We start from the raw sequence: 23,676 nt of genomic DNA, 5'->3' as shown, positions 1-23,676 counted from the left end.
AAAAGAAACGAGGAAAAGAAGTCCTAACTCATGCATGGTATACTGCGTAGATTTTCATGCACGATCAGTTATTCGCCGGCATAGATATGCTAGAACTAAAAGGGAGCGAAAGAAGATATAATGTGTAGGAGTACATGAAGAAGGGTCGGCAAGGGAATGAAGATGCTCTACTATACAAAAGAGCTTGGTACAATATAATGTGCTTTTATTCTTTTCAGTCCGCTCTCCTTGTAATATCCAGCCATTTTGTCGCTCTGCGCTATTGTTCTGACTGATATTTGCACGACCTCATCTTCCATTCATCTAATATATGCACGGTTTTCTTCTTGCCAGTCTCTTCGCTACTTTTAGGATACGGACAATTCTTTTCTTATTGTTTCTCTCATTAATAAGAGTTTCAGTATACCGCCTAGTAAATACCAGATACAGCCTTGAACCATTCCTAAACAGTACTCGGTTTTCCTAATCATCCTAATCTCTCCGCCGCCCCAACTTTTCTCTCCCACTCTCTTTTCTCTATGGACATTTTTTCTATGATATTTTTTTTTGTTCTCTTATATCTCGCAGCATTTTTTCTTTTATTACTCTTCTAAGCAGAGAGTACTGTTCTCTTGAACGCACCATATGCAACATTTCACTTAGGTCTCTTTTCCTCCTCACCTCATTGATCATAGAATACTAGCTATTTGTACACTTCCTTGTTGCATTTCGGCTTGATTTATCCAGCCATTACTAATATATCCAGACTTAATAATATAAGCACGCACGCATCACAGTCATCATCGCCTTCTTTATCACCGGTGCCCATTTATTTTTCCGGGCTAATTAGCTGCCTCTTTATACTTTCCTTTTTGCTAAATGTCTGACTTTGCCAAAAGCCTCTTTGGGTTTTCTAAGGCTAAGCAGCAACAGGAACTACAGCAGCATCAGGAGCTACAAAATCATCTGCGACAACACAGGGACCTTCACCAGGGGCTGCAGAATCACCAAGAACAACTACCACAGGAATTACAGCAGTCACAGCAGCTACCAGATATTATCACAGATTCTTCTAGAGCTACATCTCCGCCTCCTCCAAGAGACTTCCCTTCAGGTATGCTGCCTCATACTGCCACTCCAACCATCGCCCTTAGCGATAATTCTTTTGCCCTGGGAACCACCATCAAGGGAGAGCATAATGCACTGAAGTCGCATTTAGATCAAGCTCAGCAACCTCCACAAAGTAACTTGACTGCGCAACTGCAAACTAAGCAACTACCAGAGGCAACCACTTCAGATTTGCTGCCAAGCTCGTCTACTCGCAACAACAGCAAGAACAGTAATTCGACTGTTCATAGTAATTCGACCTTGCAAGGCAGTGGGAATGCCAGTGTTGACGCCATCAATAATGCCAGCAACATCAGCCGTAGTGCGGGCAACTCAATTGCATCTGACAGTGATACCAATCAATCCCCCGTTCCTCGGGGTAAGCTTCGGATTAATCTTATCGAGGCTACAGATTTGAATGTCACATCTGGAGATTCACAGCCTTATGTTGTGTGTACATTTGAAGGTTCTGAAGTGGTGACTAGCGGACCAGAAAGATTTGGCTCCCACCACAAATCTCAGCATCATCAATTCCAAGGTGCGGAAATGATGACTAGCATAGACGGGCAGTTAGAATCTCACAACCAGCCTATTAGACCGGTCGTCAGTAGACAAACCTCATCGCATCAGAGTCTCAATATTCGAAACAACAATAACAATTGTGAGAATAGGGACAGTAGTAGCCTTGACAGAAACTACAATGCAGGCAACCCAATTTGGCAACATTCGTCTATCTTTGACGTCATTGGAAATGCTTCTGATGTTGAGATTTCTATCTATGATGGTGCACAGGATGATTTCTTTCTTGGTCACGTGCGTATCCGTCCAAGAACAGATTCCGAGAATAAAACTGAGGGATGGTACACCCTTCGTCCACGTATCTCGTCTGAAATGGTCACTGGAACCGTCCGTATTAAGTTCGAGTACACCAACATTGGCAAGTCACACTATTCGCCTCAGGATTTCAAGATTTTGCGTCTTCTCGGTAAAGGTACTTTCGGTCAAGTCTTCCAGGTGAAGAAGAAAGATACCAATCGCGTCTATGCCATGAAAGTTCTTTCGAAAAAGGTCATAGTGAAGAAAAAGGAGGTGGCTCATACAATTGGCGAGCGTGATATCATGGTTCGTACTTCGGCTGCCGATTCCGCCTTTATTGTCATGCTCAAATTTTCTTTTCAGACGCCTACCGATTTGTACCTTGTCACAGACTTCATGAGCGGTGGAGAATTGTTCTGGCACTTGCAGCGCGAGGGTCGGTTCAGTGAAGATCGGGCAAAATTCTACATTGCGGAGTTAGTTATGGCTCTAGAACATTTGCACGATAACGGTATTGTCTACCGTGATTTGAAGCCGGAGAATATTTTGTTGGATGCCAATGGACATATTGCGCTATGTGATTTCGGTCTATCCAAGGCCAACTTGTCTGGCAATGGTACCACTAACACCTTTTGTGGCACTACCGAATATTTGGCTCCGGAGGTCTTGTTGGATGAATCAGGATACACCAAGATGGTTGATTTCTGGTCTTTGGGTGTTCTAATCTTTGAGATGTGTTGTGGATGGTCACCGTTTTATGCTGAAAACACTCAGCAGATGTATAAGAACATTGCATTCGGCAAGGTCCGTTTCCCTAAGGAAGTTTTGTCGCCGGAGGGGCGCTCCTTTGTCAAAGGATTACTTAACAGAAACCCTAAGCATCGTCTTGGTGCTATTGATGATGCTAGGGAACTTCGTGCTCATCCTTTCTTACATGACATTGAGTGGCATCTACTTCGGGAAAGAAAGATTCCTCCTCCGTTTGTGCCTCATATTGTCAATGAACTGGACACTTCGAACTTTGATCCCGAGTTTACCAATGCTTCGACCTCCGCCATTAATAGGCAACTGATGCTGGGATCAACTCCTTTATCTCAGGCCATGCAGGACAAATTTAAAGGATTTACTTACGTTGATGATTCCACCATGTTCGATCATCTGAGCAGTTTGTCAGTTAAAAAAGGCAACTCTCTCAAACCACAATACGGTTCATTGATCCCGGGCGATCCTAATATGCCTCCCGATGAGGAAGTTATTGAGGACGACACTGATTTCGATGAGGACGATGAAGGTGAAAGCCGAAATGAGGATGAAGATATGGATGTTGATGACGAGTTTGTAAATGGACCTTTTGATCTGTGATGTTGTTGTATTTTTCTTGCTATTTTGTAGATTTGCTTTTGCCATCAGTCAAGGTTATTACTCAATCGCATGGCTTACGTTACTTTTTCTTTATAAGAATTAATATTTGTGCGAATAAACTTTAGATTTTACCAACGTGTCTCTTCAGTTGCTCTTTTAATCAAGAAGAGTACTTTTTAGATAGTAGGCTGAATGACTAAATGTATCAGTTGACACTTGTCTCTCTCTTTATCTCTATCCTAAAACTCTTTAAACAACAAAAAATTGTGTTGTACTGATAAGCGCGAAAATGGGAATCAAATCGATTGTTCTAAAGATAAGGTCAATTCTATTTAACTTTCTCTCCTTTCTGTCTGACTTCTTTTCCCCTTCGAAGGCTCTTCCAGAGGAATTCAGAGGAAGAAAATATCATAGTGTGAAGTTTATCGTCATGCTGACCATCAAAAAATGTTGCTTGATGGGGGCACTATTCACAATGGTATCCGTCAGTTTTTTTTCCCTATTCGTTATCGAGGAAAGAGTGGTGAATATCGCTGCAAGATCAATTGATACCGAGACGCAAGTACGAATAGCGCTTCAGCCAGGTGCTCAATTGCCCAACTTTGAGGAACCTCTCAGGAATGTTGTATTTGGGTCGTTGAACTTCTTACACACTACTGACACTCACGGCTGGTATTTAGGCCATGTCACCCAGCCTCAATATTCATCCGATTGGGGTGATTTTGTGTCCTTTTCGGAGAATATGAAGAGTCTTTCTGCAGAAAAGGGTGGCGATTTAATCTTGGTGGACACTGGTGATAGACATGACGGCAATGGTTTATCAGATATAACACATCCTCATGGCGAACTCTCTGACTTGGTGTTCAGGAGGGCAAACTACGATCTTATCACCGTGGGAAATCACGAATTATACGAGGAACCTGTCAGTAAATACGAATACGAGGAAATGGTGCCTCATTACGGAGAGAGATTTATCTCCACTAACGTTGAATACTTGACAGACTCTGGGGAATGGAAAGTCTTTGGCAATTCGACCCATAGATATTTTGAAACAGATATCAACGGCTATAGAGTACTCAGTCTATCTTTCATGTTTGATTTTACCGGTGGAAATCAGCGTGTCAGGGTTACACCCATAACCGAGATGGTTCGTAAAACTTGGTTATCTGACCTTCTCAGACATTTTTCTAGCAGGATCGACGTTCTTGTGGTATTTGGACATTTACCTGTAACCAGAGACTGGAAGGAGGTTACTGTTCTTCATCAATACCTCAGAAAGTATTTTCCAGATACAGTAATTCAGTATTTTGGAGGCCATTCTCATATTAGGGATTTTGCCGTCTACGATGAACTAAGTACCGGGTTACAGAGTGGACGATACTGTGAAACGATTGGATTCTTATCGATCAAGAACTTCACTCACATCGATCCTGCTTCCAAAGCCGAATTTAGTGGTAGAAACATCCAAAGAAGATACATAGACTTCAATCTACACTCATTCATGCACCACACCGGCAAGACCGATCTTTCTTCTTTCCAGACAAGGAATGGAGTAAGCGTTTCTCATGATATTAGAGATATTGCTAAAGATTTAAGGCTTCAGGATACGTACGGATATGTGCCGCACAACTTTTATATGTCTGCAGCCAACTATTATGACAGATCAGACAAGAACTCACTCCTTAGATTCATACAGGATAAGATTATTGTTCAACTAGAGCCCAAACTATGCTATTTGAAGGAGAGACAAACCTTATACGAAAACATTCAGAACAATTCTCGGTCAATTATTGTAAATACCGGCTCAATTAGGTATGACCTGTATAAAGGTCCCTTCACACGAAATGCTCTTTACACGGTATCTTCATTTAGCAACAAATGGAAGGTTATTCCGGCCGTTCCTCGGAAAATAGCTGCTAGATTACAAGGAATTCTCAATGGAGGATCATATATATTAGAGCAAGGGAGTGGATTTCAAGGGAAACTTCTTTCACCATACCAGGAAACTATAAACAGGCAATTGGACGATGCTGCAATTTCTAGTATTGATAGCGATATATATGCCTCTCCCTTTAGTCATCTTTCGTATGGCTACACGACAAGTGATGAGCTGGGAATTCACGGTGACGATACTATTCACAGGAAGCTACCCAACTTCCGAGTTCCGAATGTAATCCAGTCATTTGAGTCGGGGAAAGACGGACCTAAGACCCCCCTCACAGACGTTGTGTTCTACGATTTTATTGAGAGCCATATAGAATGGGCTTTGGAAGTAGCTTGTGGAGAGGATACCGAACTTTACAAGCTGTTGATAGCCAATTCAACATACTACAATGACTGTGCCAAAGAATATAACGTCGGACATCTACTCAAAAAATATGTACAGAAATACTGGTAAAAATGAATCCTGGATTATGTCTATTCTGATGCTTGAACACCTCGCACCTCGCATTGTTTTTTAATGAGGAGCAACCCTGCAAGTAGATCCCGTGACCCAGGGAAGCTCGCGCGCACCATTTTGTGTTTTTTTTAAGCTAGGCTGAAAAATTTTTCACTGGGGCCCTGAGAGAGCGCACAGTAGTAGGGTGAAAAAAAGTTTTCATTCAAAGTTGTATTTCTCTCTTGAAAGCACCTAAGCTTTTGGTTTAATTCTTAAGTTAACAAATCAGTTTAGGTATAACAGCAATTCAATATGGCTAGAGGACCGTAAGTATGGAGGAAGAAATGTATAAATATGGATTGCAGAGTTACTAACATGAATTGTGATATAGAAAGCACCATTTGAAGAGACTAGCAGCTCCATCCCACTGGATGTTGGACAAGTTGTCTGGTGTTTACGCACCAAGACCATCGGCTGGTCCACACAAGTTGAGAGAGTCATTGCCTTTGATTGTCTTCTTGAGAAACAGACTTAAATATGCTTTGAACGGCAGAGAAGTTAAGGCTATCTTGATGGAGAGACAGGTTAAGGTTGACGGTAAGGTCAGAACTGACAGTACTTTCCCAGCTGGCTTCATGGATGTTATTTCTCTCGAAGCTACCAACGAGAATTTCAGGTTGGTCTACGACGTTAAGGGTAGATTCGCCATCCACAGAATCACTCCCGAAGAGGCCACTTACAAGTTGGCTAAGGTTAAGAAGGTCCAACTCGGTAAGAGAGGTGTCCCATACATTGTCACTCACGATGGCAGAACTATCAGATACCCAGATCCACTTGTTAGAGTTAATGATACCGTTAAGGTTGACTTAGATACTGGTAAGGCATCTTCTTTCATAAAGTTTGATACTGGTAGATTAGTTATGGTTACCGGTGGTCGTAGTTTGGGAAGAGTTGGTGTTATTACTCACAAAGAGAGACACGAAGGTGGTTTCGATTTAGTCCACATTAAGGATTCTTTGGACAACACTTTTATCACCAGATTGAACAACGTGTTTGTTATTGGCGAGGAAGCTGGTAAGCCATGGATCTCTTTACCAAAGGGTAAGGGTATCAAGTTGACTATTGCTGAGGAGAGAGACAGAAGAAGAGCCGTCCAGGGCTTGTAAGTAGCATTTTAATTAGCTTCTTAATAACCTCTAAACACTTTTTAAATTCTTCGTTTAACCAATAAGAAATTATATAGATATATATGTATATATTTACAAGTATTGCCAGTATCAACGTAGTTCCTATCTCTTATACGGATATTCGACATCTTCATCTTTCCTTTTCCAAATCTTCTTCTTCTTCTTGGATGGGATGTGCTCAACGAAAATACTTTCACAACGCTTCTTTTTGAATAGCTTGATGAATCTAGGATCCCATAACTCTGAAGCTATGCCCAAATCTTTGCAGCACCTCATTAAAGCGTTGCTCTTACAACCTTCTGTAGCCGTTGGGACTCCATTCTCGGCAAAAAATGCCTGTTCACCTCTAGCAACAGAAACCAATCTACCTTGAACCACCAATCCGTACTCTCTGGTAAGTAATCCTCCAGCACCAAATTTATTCTTAGATATAAGAGTTTCAGATCTTGGGGCAAGACCCCAACCACCGGCACCAAATGACCGATTTAGCATTCTTCTGTACTTGATCTCTGGTAGGTATAGTAATCCATCAGGTGTGATCTCAATGTCATTTTCGGGAATATCCTCAGAGAGTGTTTTCTGTGATTCTTTGCTGAAGGGGGCAATACCTAAACCATGAAACGATTCTGACCAATCCAAAGTGGCACCTTTAGTTTCAGATGCACTGAAGTCGTTCATAGAGGTACCAAATACGCTGCTGATAGCGCCATTACCTGGATTGGACTCAATACTTTGACCTGAAGAAAATCCCGTTTTAACAGCAGGATCAACTTTGCGCTTTAACGAAGAAGTGCCACCATTAGCCGCAGCTACCTTTGATCCTGGACCGTCTGTGCCTGCACTTGCCTGTTTAGCAGCGTTCTTACTGTTGTCAATAAAAGCTTCTCTCATTGCATTAAAATCCGACACAGATCGCCGCGCCACAAAGGGTGAGATCCGTCGCAACGCGGATGTTCTAAGACTGTTGTACCAAAGCATAACTGAAAAGTGCAGCCACAGAAAGAGTGAAAGGATGCTCAAAGGCAAGTCTCAATTTTATCTAGCGATTATCATTTCGCGTAAAACGCAGGTCAAATAGACTGAGGGTACTTCCCGTAGCAGGAGAAGTATTCATATAGAGAAAGACGAACAGAAAAAAACACATGTCACCACTTCTCAGCGTGATACTCAATTGAGTAGTCTTTGCTGCTTCCATAGCTTTCAAGTACTATTCTTAGGGAAATTGAGTGGCTTTATATGCTCTGGCGAGCTTTCCATAATCCCACGCGAGACAGCCATGAAAAATGTTACGCGAAATGCCATAGGAAATGCCACGCTGTTTATTCTTTTCATCATCTTTTCATCACTTCTGCGTCTGGCTCCATTTCTTTCCTTAGACTGATACCATGGTGACTAAATCAAAGAAGTTTGAAGATCACAAACATCGGGACAAACGATCCAGGGAGAAGTCCCCTTCCCCAGTGGAAGTCTCTGAAGTAAGTGCTGCTGATGCTTATAGAATGTCAGACATTGATCCTTCTATGGAGAAATGGTATAAGCCTGCAGATGCTGCCGTAACTATGGTCGCTTTTATTGCTCGTTTCTATTATATCTGGTATCCAAACGAAGTTGTGTTTGACGAGGTTCATTTTGGTAAGTTTGCTTCTTACTATTTGCAGAGAACATTCTTTTTTGATTTGCATCCTCCATTTGCCAAGTTGTTGATCGCTCTAGTCGGATACCTTGCTGGCTATGATGGAAGCTTCAAATTTGACACCATTGGTGACAGTTATTTGCAGCACTCTGCTCCGTACATTCCAATGCGTGCTCTTTCTGCTGTTCTTGGTACATTGACTGTGCCCCTCATCTTCAATACAATGAAAGAATGCGGCTATTCAGTACTTACCTGTATTTTTGCTTCTGCTATTGTTGCACTTGATAATGCCCATGTAGCAGAAACGAGGCTAATTCTACTAGATTCTACCCTCATTTTCTCAATTGCTGCGTCTATCTACTGCTACGTTCGCTTTTATAAGTTGAGAAGGGAACCTTTCTCAAGCAAGTGGTATCTATGGTTATTTCTCACTGGTGTCGCTCTTTCGTGCGTTATTTCCACCAAATATGTTGGTATTCTCACATACTGCTCTGTCGGTGTGGCCGTCGCTTATGATCTATGGCAACTACTTGACATCAAGAAGGGTCATTCCATGACGGAGTTTGTCAAACACTTTATGGCACGGTTCCTACTGTTGATTGTTGTTCCATTCATTATCTATTTGTTTTGGTTCTACATTCATTTTGCTATTTTGACGAAATCTGGCCCCGGCGATGGATTTATGACTCCGGAGTTTCAAGAGACTTTGGGAGATTCTCGGTTGGCACGAGAGGCAAGAGGCGTGTTCTACCACGACGTTGTCACTATCAAACATAAGGATACAGAATGTCTCTTGCACTCGCATGACTTCAAATATCCTTTGCGTTACGAGGACGGTCGTGTTTCTTCCCAGGGTCAGCAGGTGACTTGTATGTCCGACTATAACGATACCAACAACTATTGGGAGCTACTACCCAAAATTCCATTTGGTGAGGGACATGAGGATAATCATCTGGTCAGACAGGGTGACACTTTCCGCCTCAAGCACGTCAATACCAACGGTTATTTGCTTACGCACGATGTCGCATCCCCGCTTTTTGCTACAAACGAGGAGTTTACCGTGATCCCAGAGGCCGACTTAAATGTAAGCACCAACGTCAATGACACCCTATTCAAATTCGACCCATTTGACAAGAAGCCTGCTCAGTCGTTGAAGACGAAAGCCTCCATTTTTAAGATTTTGCACGTTCCTAGTGTGGTGGCCATGTGGACACATAATGATAAGTTGCTTCCAGATTGGGCCTTCAATCAGCAGGAAGTCAATGGTAACAAAAAGTTGACTGAAAGTTCTAACTACTGGACTATTGACAGCATTATTGGATTGACAGGTCTCAGAGCTGTTTACGTTCCCAAGAAAATTAAAACTATGTCATTCTTGAAGAAGTGGTGGCAATTGCAGCTGACTATGTTCTCCCAAAACAACAAGTTGAGTGCAGATCATCCGTTTGCATCTCAGCCTCAAGAGTGGCCTATGTGTATGTCTGGTGTCTCTTTCTGGACCAACAACGATAAACGACAGCAGATATTCTTCTTTGGTAATATACCTGGGTGGTGGATGGAGTGCATTCTCATGTCAGCATTCATGGCAATAATTATAGTGGATCAAATCACCTGCAGAAGGGGAGTTCATATTCTCAGGGACCGCTCCAGAGCGCGTCTCTATCTTAACATAGGATTCTTCTTCTCTGCATGGGCATGCCATTATTTGCCGTTCTTCCTCATGCATAGGCAAAAATTTTTACACCATTACCTACCGGCCCATCTCTTAGCTGCTTTGTTTTCCGGTGGAATGCTTGAATTTTTGTTCACTGATAACAGAAACCCTGAATATGCTAAGGATAAACCTGAAAAGGAATTGGGTAAGATACAGCTTGCCATTTACGCTGGAACCGTGGCTGGATTACTTTCAGTTTTGACATGTGCATTCATCTTCTTTGCTCCGGTCACCTACGGTAACGTCTCACTAACAGCTGACGAAGTGCGCGCCAGACAGTTTATGAACATGAAGTTACACTTCTCCAAATGAGTATATAGATAATAAAAATAAGAAAACGATTATTGCTGCCTATATCATCTCGTTGGAAATGGAAGACGTCTATGTAGTCTATTTTGTATCTCTATGTAATCAGGCTCGTCTTCTGGAGTGACGATCCCATGTCTCATGAAAAAGTCTACAATGACGCCAGCACAATTATGCTTGAATTCACCGTTCTTCAATCTTCTCACAACTTCTTCTATACCCATGAGCTTGAAATCTTCCGCCTCGTGGTCTACAGGGCGAGGTATAGTTGCCGAGTCCATTTCCAAGTCGTAGATGTATTCTACCTCGGGCTGAACAAAACCATTTTCCGAAGTAAACGTTCCTCTTTCGTACTGGTAGAGGTACGAGATGAGACCCACGGATTTAACGTGCTTGAGCATATAGCTAGACGTTAGACCAGCCTCCTCGTAGCTCTCTTTCATAACCGTTTCCAAACATCCGTACCGATCACCCATTCCACCAGCCACAGTACAATCTAACATACCTGGATATGAGGGCTTGGAAGCCGATCTTCTGGGAACCCACATCTTGATCTTACCTGTATCAGGCATCACCACGTAACCATTGATGTGGCATCCATACATAACCACACCCAAAAGAGGACAAAATGCTCGCTCTAGCTGCATATATGGCCTTTTTTCTGGAGAGTAGATAGTATAGAGCTCGTTTCTCCAGCCTTTCAAATGCTCAAACCTTCCCTCATCATACCAAGTCTTGGCCAATTGATTCAATTTCTTGCTGCGAAGTTCAAAGGAATCTAAACAGCTGTTGATATAAACTTGCCTCTTTGTATTGTCCACTCTGACAATGTCTTCGTGACGTTCGAACTCTTTGGCGACCATAGGTAGCATGTATCCAAGGGTGAAGCTGCCATCATGAGATACAAACGTGTATACAGAAGACTTAAATTGATCGTGCTGCTTTTTGTCGTAGTAATAAGGAACAACGTCCACCTTCTTGACGAGATCTAAAAATGAGTATTCCATCGGGGAGGAAAACACGTACAGAGTGGACGGGTATCTCCAGAACGCGGAAATGCGGGGGCTCTTATAGCGAAATAATTAATATCCTTAATTCAAATTTACTTAGTACTCTCCAACTCACGCTGCTCCTCTGCCCTGCCTCCTCCATAAGTGTAACATGTCAACTGGCTCATCAAGATATCTAATACGACATCTTGAAGAAGAATTTGGTGCCCCTTCTTCCAAGATATTAAACTCTTTACTGGAAGACAATCCCCAATTAACTGATGCTATTGATAGCTATCTGCAAAAGCATGACACTTACGACTCAAACGATAATGCCAAACTCGGCAACGAATTATACCGGGTATACATGAAGTATATTCTCAATGACTATTCAAAGGAAAAGTATTTTCTTCAGGTTCTTACAAAGTTGATACACTGTATAGTAGACGATAATGAGTTTCTGATGTGGATTAAAAAATACATCACCTCGTCTACGGACAGTGCAGGTTTGAACAATTCATTTGTTGAATTGACGAAGAGGCTTATTAACAACGCATTAAGCGATAGCATTTCAACGAAGGATATAAAATTACAGAAGACCAGGTCTCATCACTCAGAACTGGTTCTTAATCTTTTACTTGACAGCTACTTCCGGAAAATCGAAAAAGCTGATATTATAGACGACAGTGGCAGTTCCGCATTAAGCTCTCAAGAACAAGAGGAAAAGAGTCGATTTAGACGATTAAACATTCGACTGCTGATTAGCAATTATGCTTCAGCATATACAAAGGAGTTCTTGGTGACAATGTCCGACTATTTGCATCGTAATGGAAATCTTAAATTAGAGGTGATGTCATTACTTTCATCTGTTTTAAAGGAGCAGCCCATGAAACTTTACACGATAATAGAAATCGATCTATATGATGATTTACTTGAATGCATGTTGAAGGACCCCTCGATAGACGTGGTAGATTCCACTATTAACGTCTTTTGCATGATTTTACCGCATATTTGCAATAAACTTCAACGCTCTCTTCTTAAGATATTTGCAATATTTGCAAGAAGACTCTGCTGGCAACGTGGCGATCTAGGAGATTTATGGACCGAAGGAAAGGCACAGCTATCTCTTCAACGTCTTCTTAAGGCAAACGCTTTTTCCATTCCACCAATGAGACTTGAAGATTATTTGTATGGACTGTATCCATTGAATCTTTTCTCTTTTTGCAAAGATCCATTGAAGTACATGGGAGCCGAATATGTGCAGTATCTACCTCCCGGGTTCGACGCAGATCAATTCAAAGCTTTGGCTTTACCGACCTTAACCCGATTTTTACTTCACGAGAACTTTATAAAGTTTTCCACTCCTGAGGAGGAGTTCGAAGACATCAAACGGTTCAGTGCGCTGGGATATGCTGATGCTATCGCCCTCTATTGTGCCCAACTTGATCCGTTAATAGACGAGGTGGAGAAGAGTAGACGATCTGGTCGTTCTACCTCAACTGGAGAGTCGATATCAACCAGAAATTCAGGGCCAATACCCTCACCTCCTGGATTCAGAATTCCAGATTTTGGGAATACTTTCCAAGCTAGAAAGGCCTCCATAATCAGTATTGGGAGTACGATGAACGCAGGTGGTAACCAGGACCCTTTACTGATTGGTTCTACCAATGAACAACGAGTATTATCGAGCGATAACCTGTTGGATGTTCACAAAGACTTGTATTTCAGTAACAAGGACTCACTGGTCAGACGCCAGTCTCTAATTTCCGATTCAGGAATAGCACAGGTAGTCGCAAGTGGCAGCCAGCCGTCGGAAAGTGGCAGTGGAACAGAAAGCGGGAGTGAGGGAGCCATCGACTTCTACCAGAGAGAACTTATGATTTTGATCAATGAGCTTGATTTTGCGGAATATGTCCGAAACTTGTCCATTTTCAACTACAGGAAGGCGAGAAAGGAGATTCTGAAACTTTATACGACAGTTCAAGAATTCGAGATTTTAAAGAAGAGAAATGAGCAATTGACGAGGGAAATTGGACAGATACGTGAGGTAGTAATACTGAAGGAGGAAGCAGAGAAGACTTTAAGAATGGGTACAGCCGAAAGGTTAGAGTTGCTGCTAAAAAAAAATAAACTGTTGAATAAGCAGCTGACAGAGATAACGAGAAGCGAGTTCAAACTTCAAGAGAAATATGAAAAGTTAGAGGCTGATCATAAGGAGGCTAAGAACAAACTGAGGGTACATGAAAAGGAGTTTATGAGCCTTAAAGATAAAGTGTCATTACTAGGCAAGGAAAAAAACAACCTTACGGCCCAGATCGACCTACATTCACAGAAGTCGATGACAGAATATCACATCGAGACGGTTGATGATAAAGATAAGGAAATATTCATTTTGAATGAAGAGATAAAGAGATACAAATATGAACTTGACGATGCGATAGAAAAGTTGAAGAAGATGGATAGCCACGCTACTCAAAGGGAAAACGGTGATCAAGATCTTCGTAAAACAGGAGAAGCATTGAAGAAGTATATCGCGCTCTATCAGACAACATTGACAGACTATGAACAAACAATCAAAGATTTAGAAACCGAAGTTCAAACTAAGGAGTTAACGATTTCCAAGTTGAATACTACACAGCCAATTAATATACCTGCCAATGGTAGCTCGGATGTTTTGGTCAATAAGATGCCACAGTTTACCTATGAATCGAGTTACGATGTGTTTGGAAATAGGATGATGCGTAATTCGCCCTCAGAATTACGATATGGCACCCAAGGCTCATCGATTAGAAGTGCTTCAAAGACGGCTTTGAACACAGATCAAGGTAAAGACACCCAAGAAAGTCCTACACTTTAATAAAAATAAATATACCTACGACTTTTCACTTTTCAAGCGTCCGGAGATCTGTGGATAAAAATGGCTCGCGCGACCTGAAGACAGGCATATGCAAGCCGGTGATATCCATATCTTTCTTCCTGGTATCGAGTTATAAATGGCTCGCAAACAAAAATCTACTATTCAGAGCATCAATGGTGGGATATCTATAGGTGACAACCCGAAAGATGTATGGGATCAAACGAGAACTGCATGTAAACTTGGAATGGAAAAGGCGTTTTTTAAAATAATTAAGCTAGAAGATATAGATCCGGAAGAGCAGAAGGGCGATCCGGATTTACTAACTCAACTGTATGAAAGCGATCTTTATAGTAGATATAGAACCAACATGAGTCATTACAAGCAAAGGTTTCGTAAGGACCTTATAGCAATGAGAAATGCGGATACAGAGTTCGCCGCTAGCCTTCTTAGTGGTGATATGAATATGGAAGAATTCTGTCATCTAAAAGAGGGCGAATTGATATCAAAGAAACGAAAGAAAGAAAACAAGATGTTACTGGAGAGGGAATTGAAGAAGAGTATAACCAAGAAACTTCCCGAGCGACTTAGTGATGTGCCCAACCAGAACACTATAGTAAGAGATAAATGGGGTATCAGTGAAAGCGCAGCCAAAGTTGATCAAAGGTTTGAAAATTAATGAGCTGTATAGTATTATGTATATGCATTTTGAATATGTAGATTAAATGTTCAGTCGATTACTATAGGTGAGTCTTCACTATCATGGACATGCGTAGGTAGTTCATTTTGAGGTTCTTCAGGGACTTTCATAACCTGTTCCTTAGACTGTTCCTTAGACTGTTCCTTAGAACTCTCCTTAACTCCTTCTGTTTCGGTCTCTTTAATTGAGCCAATAATAGGTCCCACTGGGTTCACCAGTTTTTTGGAAATGACCAATTTCCTCTTCTTTGGTGCAGGGCCTTCACTATCTCTTTGCTTTGGCTTTGAGGAAAAGAATTGGGTTAACCACGACTGATGCTTAACGTGTGAAGAGGAGGAAGCATCCACAAACTCATCTGGTGTATCAGAAGATAGTGATGTATCTATCATCCCCACTTTCAAAACGGGAACTGCCGCCGAGTTACCAGGAGTAACCAACTCTGCTTCAGTAGGCTTCAGCCTTGGCTTTAAAGGTTCTTCAGAAACTTTGGACGAAAGATTCATCAGCTTCGTATTTGGTGTAGAGCTCTCTGCCTCATCAATCTTCTCCTCGATCTCCTGACCCCAAAACTTCCTCGTCAATTCATTAAGCTCCTTAACCTCTTCTTTACTACCATTTGAAAATGTGCCATCCTCGTTTGTCCTCTCGACCATATTAAGTGAGTCCAAATCATCATACTGGTGATTAGACAGCACATCTTCTTTATCATAGGGCAATCGGTTGCCCTTACTAAATTCTTCCTTCAGTTGATCTAGCACTATATGAATGCTGCCTAGTAGTTGAACACAATAAGGTGTAATGTCTCTCCTAGCCACTCTAATTTTTTCCCTTGGATTACCATTCGGCGATTTTCGTATCGAGTCTGTGTTGGTGATGAACTCGATACGAGAAGATATTTCCGTAGAAGAAGGAGCTTCAAAACTAGAGTGATGGAGAGCTTCCGCCAACCTCTTGTCCAAATATGGCATAAAAATCAAGAGATATAAACTATGGTAGCATTCATCAATGATTCCTGTGGCACCAAATCCATTTGCCATTCTTCTGAATCCAGCTATCTCTTCCAGAAAATAGAAAACAGTCTTCTCTTGCACGCTGAAATCTTCACGGGATCCCAGATTCTTTACAAACTCCTTGGAATATTTGACAAACTCAGAATATACCATTCTGGTGATCTGCTCATCAAGGAAACCACGTGGAATATGCGCTATCTTCTTAATCATGACACACGCCCTGGCAACTGCGTAGTCAAATGTCTTGATCTGACTGATCATACTCGAACCTAACTTTCTCAATTTTCTGATGAGTTGGGTCAAAAGGTAGATCTCACCAGATCTATCCAATAAGTCCACATAAAAGTTGATGTAAATGTAGTTGTAAACAAAATGCTTACCTGGCCTCTCGTTCTCAGGTTTCCAGATCGTACTCAAACTGCGAATGGTGGATTTGAGGCTGATGATATTATCCATTTCCTTCTTGCACGATTCAACATCATTCAACTGATCCAAATAGATCTTGGCCATTCGATACCGCGGTTTGTGCTGCCACTTTTTCTTATCATATGATATACATTTCTTTAGAGCCTGAATCACCAACTTAAAGAAAAGAATCGATGTAATAGTAGATTGATTCTCGGTCTTTGTTAACTCATCGAAGAGAACATCACGCTTGAGGATATCGAATCCCTTTTGCGCATCAAATTTGCCTTGGATAACGTACTTGAGTACCACAGAGCAAAGAAGATAGTGCGGCTCGACAATAGGATCGTCTCTACTACTGTTCTCAATTGCCAAATCACATGAAGTCAAAATGTTTTTCACTATCGGATTAACAAGGGTATCGCTCCTTTGCTTCAATTGTGCTTTGGCTAAGTACATGTAATTGTACCAGTCACTGCTGTCCAACTTGCACGCCTCTCGAAAAACTAAAGAAATAATCTTAAAAGCAGTCATATCAGATATGACGCGGGATCTATCCAAGATTGGAGCATCATTACCCTCGTTCACAGTAGAATTTGAAGGAAAAGGAGAGCCCAATAGATGTGCATGAGAAGAAGTCACCCGAAATGCCAACTTATCCATCGGCTTCATCCAGGCACTATACAATTCCTTGCCGAGACAGTTCCACAAGACGGACGCAATTAGATTAATCTGCTCCTTGGCGGGTTCATCTAAACAACAGAAGACACTAATGGCCATGAAATAACATAACAAAGATTGCTTCTGCACGGAAGCAGTGTATCGTTTCTTCTCCTCGTTATTCAACTTGTCTGAGGTCCATATAATGTCATCTTCTACTAGGTATGAGTAGGCTTGCCCTAAGAAAAGCCAGCTCTCAAACTTGTTGGACCCAGAAGACAAATTTTCCTGAAACATTTTAATGACAAAGTCAAGTTCTGCAGACCTACCCTGCATAGCTCTCTTCCTTATTTTGAATAAATGAAGTGCCATTAATCCCTGCATAAAGTAAACTTCGGCCTGTGCAACTGCTATATGCGCGGTATGAGGTGATTCAATACCAATTTGTAGCGTTCCGCTAAATGATCCTGACATGAAATTCATATCAAGTGTGGTGTTATCCAAGAACTCAGTCAAGGTGTCAGAGTTTTTAGAGACTTCAGAATTCTCTAAGTCCAGGTCGCCCAAAGTATCGTAAACCAAGTCCAAAATCAACTTAATGTCGCTTCTAGGCGGATTGAACATTGGGTGTTTTTTCTTGTAGCAATATGGTATCGCATATCTACTTACAGCCAAGGCATCTTCAGAGGTCATTTCATGTTTCTCAGATTGGTGATCAAATGTCTCGTAGTCATCCATAGTTACCGGAATGTTGTACCGGCAATGAATCAGCTGAAAGAAGTCGTGATCGGAAGAATCCCATAGCATCTTTGAAAGCCTGTCTTGAATGAATTGTAGAAACAACCCACCGGCACTGTTGCATATGTGTCTGAACCCAAGTTGCACGTGCATGATGCTGCAAAAGTCGTTAATATGCTCTGGGGACCTTTCCTTTAATGTTAAGTCAAAATATACAAGCATTAGAGTGAATGTCAGTACGGAGATATCCAATAATGTCTCATATGATTTTGCGGACTTCTTCTTAAGTGACTTTTTGTAAGGTGGAAGTTTTGTTGCATCCTCACGTAGCAAGAAGATATACACAAGTTTGAAGAACAATATTAGGTTTTCAAACACTTTGAGATTTGCTTCGTCACTTTGATCTGTCTCGGCAGACCATCCGTTAAGTGATAATACTCTCACATAATTCCCGGATAGACGTCCAAAGAATCGAAGCGTTCTAAGCACCTGGCTCATCTGTGCAGTGCTATTCATCCTAGAGAGTTTTTCCAAGCTAATCTCTTCTACCATTGTCATTAGGGCACTATGAAATCCGACTTTGTATGCTTTAAAATCATGATCATTCTCATAGTATGTCAACAACACGCTCCATAGTCTTAATTTCAAATCAACCGAAGATCTTTTCACTAACTGCCCCATTTCAGATTCAACTGTAGACTCTGAGCCACAATTGGTCGAACTTCCTTTGAGCAAAATATTCTCCAAGATCTTGTTTGACTGCTTGTTGTTAGTGAAAGCCTCCAATATTTTAAGCTTGGAAAGTTGAGTTTCTATGCTTGTCCTGTTAAGCCGAGGCAAAAATTCATAATTGACCATCAACACATTTAGATCCAATTCTTGCACAAATCTGCTGTGCATCTTATTCAACAAGCTAGAGCCAAGACTGGCATCGAATTCCTTTTGGTGTTGCATATAGAACACTTTTGCCCATTCGAACCGAGTTAACAATTGTAAATATCTTTTGTCATCAACAACTCCGTCGACCACAGAAAAGAAGCCTTCCAATAGTTTCTGCCAGTTCCCAATTCGCCGTTTTAGAACTGTCTCAGAAGATTGAAGATCTCCTATAATGACTCTACTGGTGACCTTCTTTAGCCTCAACTCATTTTCAACGCTTAGAAAGGTATCAACTAAAGTCTCCAGGATAGAAACCGAGATATTCAACGAACTGATGAACTGCTCAGTAACCCTGAGTTCTTCGTTTGAAGAATCAAGCCGCTTCTTGTAATATGTGAAAATCATGACGTCCAAAGAATCCACAAAGGTTCGAAAATTCTGCATTGTTTCCTTATTAACGGTTCCGTCTGTAATAAGCGTGCCACCATGACTACCGTGGAGTCCATACAAATGTTGAACAATGCCCCAACGGATTTGCTGCAAATGAAGGGTCTGAGAGTTCATTCCCTCCACTAGATGAAGCAACTTTCCATCATCGAGATCCACCAAAGGCACCTTCTCGGCTGCTTGTACTTTGATAGTGGTAGAGTTCAATATTTCTTTAATGGATGCATTCCTTTCTTCCTCGTAGGCGTTGCCACTCATCTTGGTACTACTTTTGCTGCCGTCTTTCTGATGGCGGTCATCTTCAAACTTCACAAGAAAGGCCTCTGTCTGTTGATTTTCCCACTTATCCATCCAATGATGGAAGCTAACCACTCTAGCATCGACCTTTTTAATGTATATAGATCCAGATACAACGACACTGATCAGATCTTCCGGAATTATTTCCACGCCACAAAGCTTCAAATACTGAGCTAAAATTTGGATGAATTTGGCCTGATCTTGGAACATTTCGGGAGTGAGTTCATTCGAGTTCACTTCAGACCTTGTTCTTGCAAGTCTTTTTGCGGCAATTCGTTGTGCAGGGGTGAGATCCTCAGGATTCAAGGACTTCCCAGGTTCAGACATTGTAGTACCTGCAGCCTTGGTGGGATCAGACAAGGTATTCGAAGCTGTCAATAATTCATCTTCTACATCGTCGACTATCACAACAGTGTTGTCCGACTCCTTCTTGTCTCCTTCTTCAGTCAGCTCGATCGCACTGATGCTGTCACGTTTTGTTAAATTGAAAGTGATACTATCTATGGGCACCGCAGTTAACATGTAGTTATCATATATTTTTGTTCTGCCCTTGGGTTTGGGTAGTATTCCGTTGAGGTCTCGTAAAAGTGACGTTAAATCCAGTAGATGGCCATAGTATGAAAGCTCTATCACTATGAAATCATTTTGAGACCTTCTCAGTTCAGAAAATTTCTCCTTAGGTACCACTCTACCAAAATCAAGAGTCATTGACTTCCATGTGGAAAGGATCTGACTGTATGTACTATCGGAAAGTAGCGACGATATTTTATTGTATATCTCGGGCACCTTATCATCCAATTTATCCAACAGATCCTTGTACTGTTTGATGAGATATAACTGATTAGGTAAAAGGGCTCTTGGATTAGACAAATTCCATTTCAAATCATCTCCATTGGAAGCGGTCACCGAAGAAGATTCTTGGGCTCCTATGAATTTGTATTCGTAACCGTACCTCGCCAAGCGATCGAGCCCAAAGTATGCAAAAAGTTCAGACACAAGCTGAATCAATTTAAGATCACCATCTTGATGCTCCAAAGCAGTTGTAAGATCCCCCATTGACTGCACCAGTCGATCAAACTTTCTTTCAACGTCGTCACTGTGGTCGTCTGCTACCGCGGCTTCAGACTCTCTGAACAATTTTGTTAATCCGAGAAACCCTCTGTTTCTATAAGCCAAGTACTTCAATTGCTCAATGGTAGGATTATTTGAGTCATTTCTTGATTGGATGATATCAATTCTAAATAATTCATCGAACTTGTCCTTAGCTTTGTCCAAATCAGCACCCTTCTGAGCTTTCAAAGCCTCATCAAATACCTCCAAGGCTTTTTCAATTTGCAGCTCTCTAGTGTGCTCCTCAATGTCGAGCTCATCGTCACTGACATTAATGGCAGTGAAAGACGACATATCAAGCGGAAAAAACTGTCGGTGTGTTGCTTAGTACACAAGTAGTAGACGTTCTACTCCCAAAACAGAAGAAGGAGATGAAGTGAATATCATTTTCAAGATCGGCTTAAATATGTGCGACTATCGACCCATAGGTTTTTTGGAAAGCTCTTCGACGTGTCGCTCAAGTCGTTTTATCATGATGCACGTAATTAATCCCTTTTCGGCAACAGGTTTCGGAATTATATGGTTATTACACTACCTTTAGAACACAATAGAAAAAAGGAAAACTAAATAGGTGGTTACACTACTTGACAAACACCTGTTTTTTTGTTTGTCTTCAAATCTGATAGACCTGGTTTAACGAATCAGCTTCTTTGACTACACTCTCAAATTGTATTCATAGCTACCTGTAGGTAAGACCGCCCCACGTAATTGCAGATAATAATTGTATTCGCAAAATAGCCATGATATAAGGAAGTAGAGAGGAAGATTACATAACATAATATAAGCATAGATGAAAAAATAACCATTTCTTGTTCTAGCTTAGTCAATCCAGTAGAAACCCGGAGAGTAAAAACATAAATGAAGAATGAGATGAGGATTCGTGATATTGATATTGATCTATTTGTATAGACATGTCAACGAGCAAGTAAATGCGTTTGACCAGTCAGATCTTGTAGTAAAGTATTGATTTGTTTTAGTTACAACTTTTTGTTGTTTTGTTATTGATCGCTGTGAAATTTTGAGAACAATGTTCAACATTTTGCACCACCAGCAGAGAAGTGCACCGGAATCTCCTCCCTGAGCTTTGTTAACTCATCTGCCTCTTCCTCAGCAATATTATGAAGAATGTTTAGAGCCATCTGATCAGCCAGTTTATCGTTATTCTTTCTGTCTAGATGCCGATCAAAGTGATCTATTTGGTTGGCTTTGAAGAAGAGTGGATCAACATGATCTTTATACTCTTCTTCTTTAAGAATTGAATAAAGCCCTATACTGTTGGTTGTGCCAGGGCTGTGGTTGTTGTTGATGCTGTTGTTAGTTATATTGACATTGGAGATACTGCTGGGCGTATGCACCCCATTTGAAGAAACAGAGTATCCTCCAGAGCAAGTAGTATCATCGGAAAATAGGTCAAAACCATCAGCGTTGACAGATGTAGCAGTAGCTAAAGTAGCTGTCGTACTAGTAGTGCTTAGAGTCGATATAATCAATGGACGCTTCCTAGATATGGGAGACCGTTGATTGTTGTGAGGAAGAGTGTCAACAGTAGTAAAGAACTCTCCCCGGGTTAGCAAAGGAGAGGTTAAATCCATAGATAAACTTTCCTGCAATTCTTCCAAAGTAAGAGGGATAATAGGAGTCAACTCCTCCGAAGAACAAGGTGGAATTGATTTATCAACAGGATCGATAGGAAGCAAAACAAGGTCTTCTTCGTCTGGTGAAGCAATGGGTTCCATATCTTGAGACTGCAGATTTTGCAAGTTAGCCTTAGCAGCCATCTTCAAGTCAAGGCTGCTGCTGCCCGTATTAGACAACGAGCTTGAACCACCACCTACCGTGCCCAAAGTGCACGATCTGCTCCTAGAAGCGGCAGAATGACGCCTTGAAACTGTACTTTTCCGAGACAAATTGCCATTTGTAGAAGAAGATGCACGACCTAAGCTGGTCTCAGTTCTTGGGTGATGTGACTCGAAGGAAGTTCGTAGAGAACCCTTAGGGCCGTCTGTGAAGCTATCTCCTCCACTCACGGTAGAGAGCCTGGAACCGACTGAAGGTGCAATAGTGGATGGCGAGGATATTGAAGAAGATGTTGAAGAGGATGATGAAGAAGACGAAGAATGATGAGAAATTAGTCTCTTCGTCTTGATTAGGGTGCACCTAAATTTTGTAGAGAGCGCACGCTTCAAAGCCATGATGAAGGACTAGTGAAAAAGATCTAGTAATTAGTGGGCCGAAAGCAACAAATCAACTATTATCTATAATTGGTTCTTCTTGGTACACACCTTTCACAAGAAGGCAGCGTTGAAGAGAAGAAAAAGAGAACAAAGTTGAAAAGAAACCTACCTTAAGGATGATTGAAAAGGGGAACAAATGAAAACAAAAGTCTGGCTGTGTTTATTGAAAAGTGATCTTTGTTCAAATGCAGATGATTTTAGGGCAGTGAAGTGAAAAAAAAATGTTTTGGATCTGCAGGAAAAACGGGTGAATAATGATTTCTTTTGAGCACGAGGTAGAAGGGGAGCACTTGAATCAAGTAGTAATAAGAAACAAAATAGAAGATAGAAAAGAAAGTGTTTGAAATTGTTGTATCTTTATTTGAAAGAAGAATATCTATCTGGCTCCTACAGAGTTGTACTTTTAATTAAACCTGATTCGGAGAGCCGCTGAATTTCGGGGGTTGAAGAACCAACTATAAGAAAAAAAAGCAATGTTCAAAAAGAAACAAAAGGTCAGTAAGAAAAAAGAAACGGTGCATAGACGAAGAGCTTGAGACCTACGAAAGAGTCCTCGTAAGAAGTCCTCGAAAGAGTTCTTCGAGGGAGTCGTCGCGAGATGTGTAGAAAAGGGGTACAGTGAGGAACATTTGCGATTAATTCAGGAGAAGTTGGGATAAAAGCTTAAATAGAAACAGGATCATGGTGAGTGATCAAGTATGTTTCAGAAAAGAGAGTTCTCATCCAACGCCTTTGACCGTTAGTCTGCATTTCTGGGCCTTTGTCTCATTGGGATCTTCTTTCGTCCACGGATCGACCAAGACGCACTTTGGGGCGAGACAGAAAAAGAAACAATTCCCCTGAGACGATCTAGACCGTACCAAGTACGT

The 23,676-nt window shown here is 41.4% G+C and overlaps 9 protein-coding genes across 9 annotated transcripts; 5 read left to right on the top strand and 4 right to left on the bottom strand.

The window, feature by feature from the left end:
• Positions 1-30: 30 nt before the first annotated feature.
• SCH9 (Serine/threonine-protein kinase) lies at positions 31-3,264 on the top strand (the record flags this gene model as incomplete). Its single annotated transcript, XM_038921246.1, has 2 exons — positions 31-37; positions 992-3,264. 2 exons carry the CDS (start codon positions 31-33, stop codon positions 3,262-3,264), a joined length of 2,280 nt encoding a protein of 759 aa, XP_038777174.1.
• Positions 3,265-3,739: 475 nt separating this feature from the next.
• On the top strand, positions 3,740-6,810 carry FOA43_000920 (uncharacterized protein; the record flags this gene model as incomplete). Its single annotated transcript, XM_038921245.1, has 3 exons — positions 3,740-5,644; positions 5,948-5,970; positions 6,036-6,810. 3 exons carry the CDS (start codon positions 3,740-3,742, stop codon positions 6,808-6,810), a joined length of 2,703 nt encoding a protein of 900 aa, XP_038777173.1.
• A 123-nt stretch (positions 6,811-6,933) lies between these two features.
• Positions 6,934-7,722, bottom strand: FOA43_000919 (uncharacterized protein; the record flags this gene model as incomplete). The annotated part of the gene is made up of 1 exon (XM_038921244.1): positions 6,934-7,722. The coding sequence occupies one exon, from the start codon at positions 7,720-7,722 to the stop codon at positions 6,934-6,936; it is 789 nt and encodes a 262-aa protein (XP_038777172.1).
• A 494-nt stretch (positions 7,723-8,216) lies between these two features.
• FOA43_000918 (uncharacterized protein) lies at positions 8,217-10,490 on the top strand (the record flags this gene model as incomplete). Its single annotated transcript, XM_038921243.1, has 1 exon — positions 8,217-10,490. One exon carries the CDS (start codon positions 8,217-8,219, stop codon positions 10,488-10,490), a length of 2,274 nt encoding a protein of 757 aa, XP_038777171.1.
• A 44-nt stretch (positions 10,491-10,534) lies between these two features.
• On the bottom strand, positions 10,535-11,491 carry FOA43_000917 (uncharacterized protein; the record flags this gene model as incomplete). Its single annotated transcript, XM_038921242.1, has 1 exon — positions 10,535-11,491. The coding sequence occupies one exon, from the start codon at positions 11,489-11,491 to the stop codon at positions 10,535-10,537; it is 957 nt and encodes a 318-aa protein (XP_038777170.1).
• Positions 11,492-11,645: 154 nt separating this feature from the next.
• Positions 11,646-14,330, top strand: FOA43_000916 (uncharacterized protein; the record flags this gene model as incomplete). The annotated part of the gene is made up of 1 exon (XM_038921241.1): positions 11,646-14,330. One exon carries the CDS (start codon positions 11,646-11,648, stop codon positions 14,328-14,330), a length of 2,685 nt encoding a protein of 894 aa, XP_038777169.1.
• A 136-nt stretch (positions 14,331-14,466) lies between these two features.
• FOA43_000915 (uncharacterized protein) lies at positions 14,467-15,006 on the top strand (the record flags this gene model as incomplete). The annotated part of the gene is made up of 1 exon (XM_038921240.1): positions 14,467-15,006. One exon carries the CDS (start codon positions 14,467-14,469, stop codon positions 15,004-15,006), a length of 540 nt encoding a protein of 179 aa, XP_038777168.1.
• A 50-nt stretch (positions 15,007-15,056) lies between these two features.
• On the bottom strand, positions 15,057-20,867 carry FOA43_000914 (uncharacterized protein; the record flags this gene model as incomplete). Its single annotated transcript, XM_038921239.1, has 1 exon — positions 15,057-20,867. The coding sequence occupies one exon, from the start codon at positions 20,865-20,867 to the stop codon at positions 15,057-15,059; it is 5,811 nt and encodes a 1,936-aa protein (XP_038777167.1).
• A 737-nt stretch (positions 20,868-21,604) lies between these two features.
• On the bottom strand, positions 21,605-22,765 carry FOA43_000913 (uncharacterized protein; the record flags this gene model as incomplete). The annotated part of the gene is made up of 2 exons (XM_038921238.1): positions 21,605-22,461; positions 22,753-22,765. 2 exons carry the CDS (start codon positions 22,763-22,765, stop codon positions 21,605-21,607), a joined length of 870 nt encoding a protein of 289 aa, XP_038777166.1.
• Between the last annotated feature and the right edge of the window lie 911 nt (positions 22,766-23,676).

This window comes from Brettanomyces nanus, chromosome 1 (genome assembly GCF_011074865.1).
Source record: "Brettanomyces nanus chromosome 1, complete sequence".
NCBI classification, from domain to species: domain Eukaryota; kingdom Fungi; phylum Ascomycota; class Pichiomycetes; order Pichiales; family Pichiaceae; genus Brettanomyces; species Brettanomyces nanus.
The sequence above is the reverse complement of the archived record's forward strand: the minus strand, read 5'-3'. Positions and strand labels throughout refer to the sequence as shown.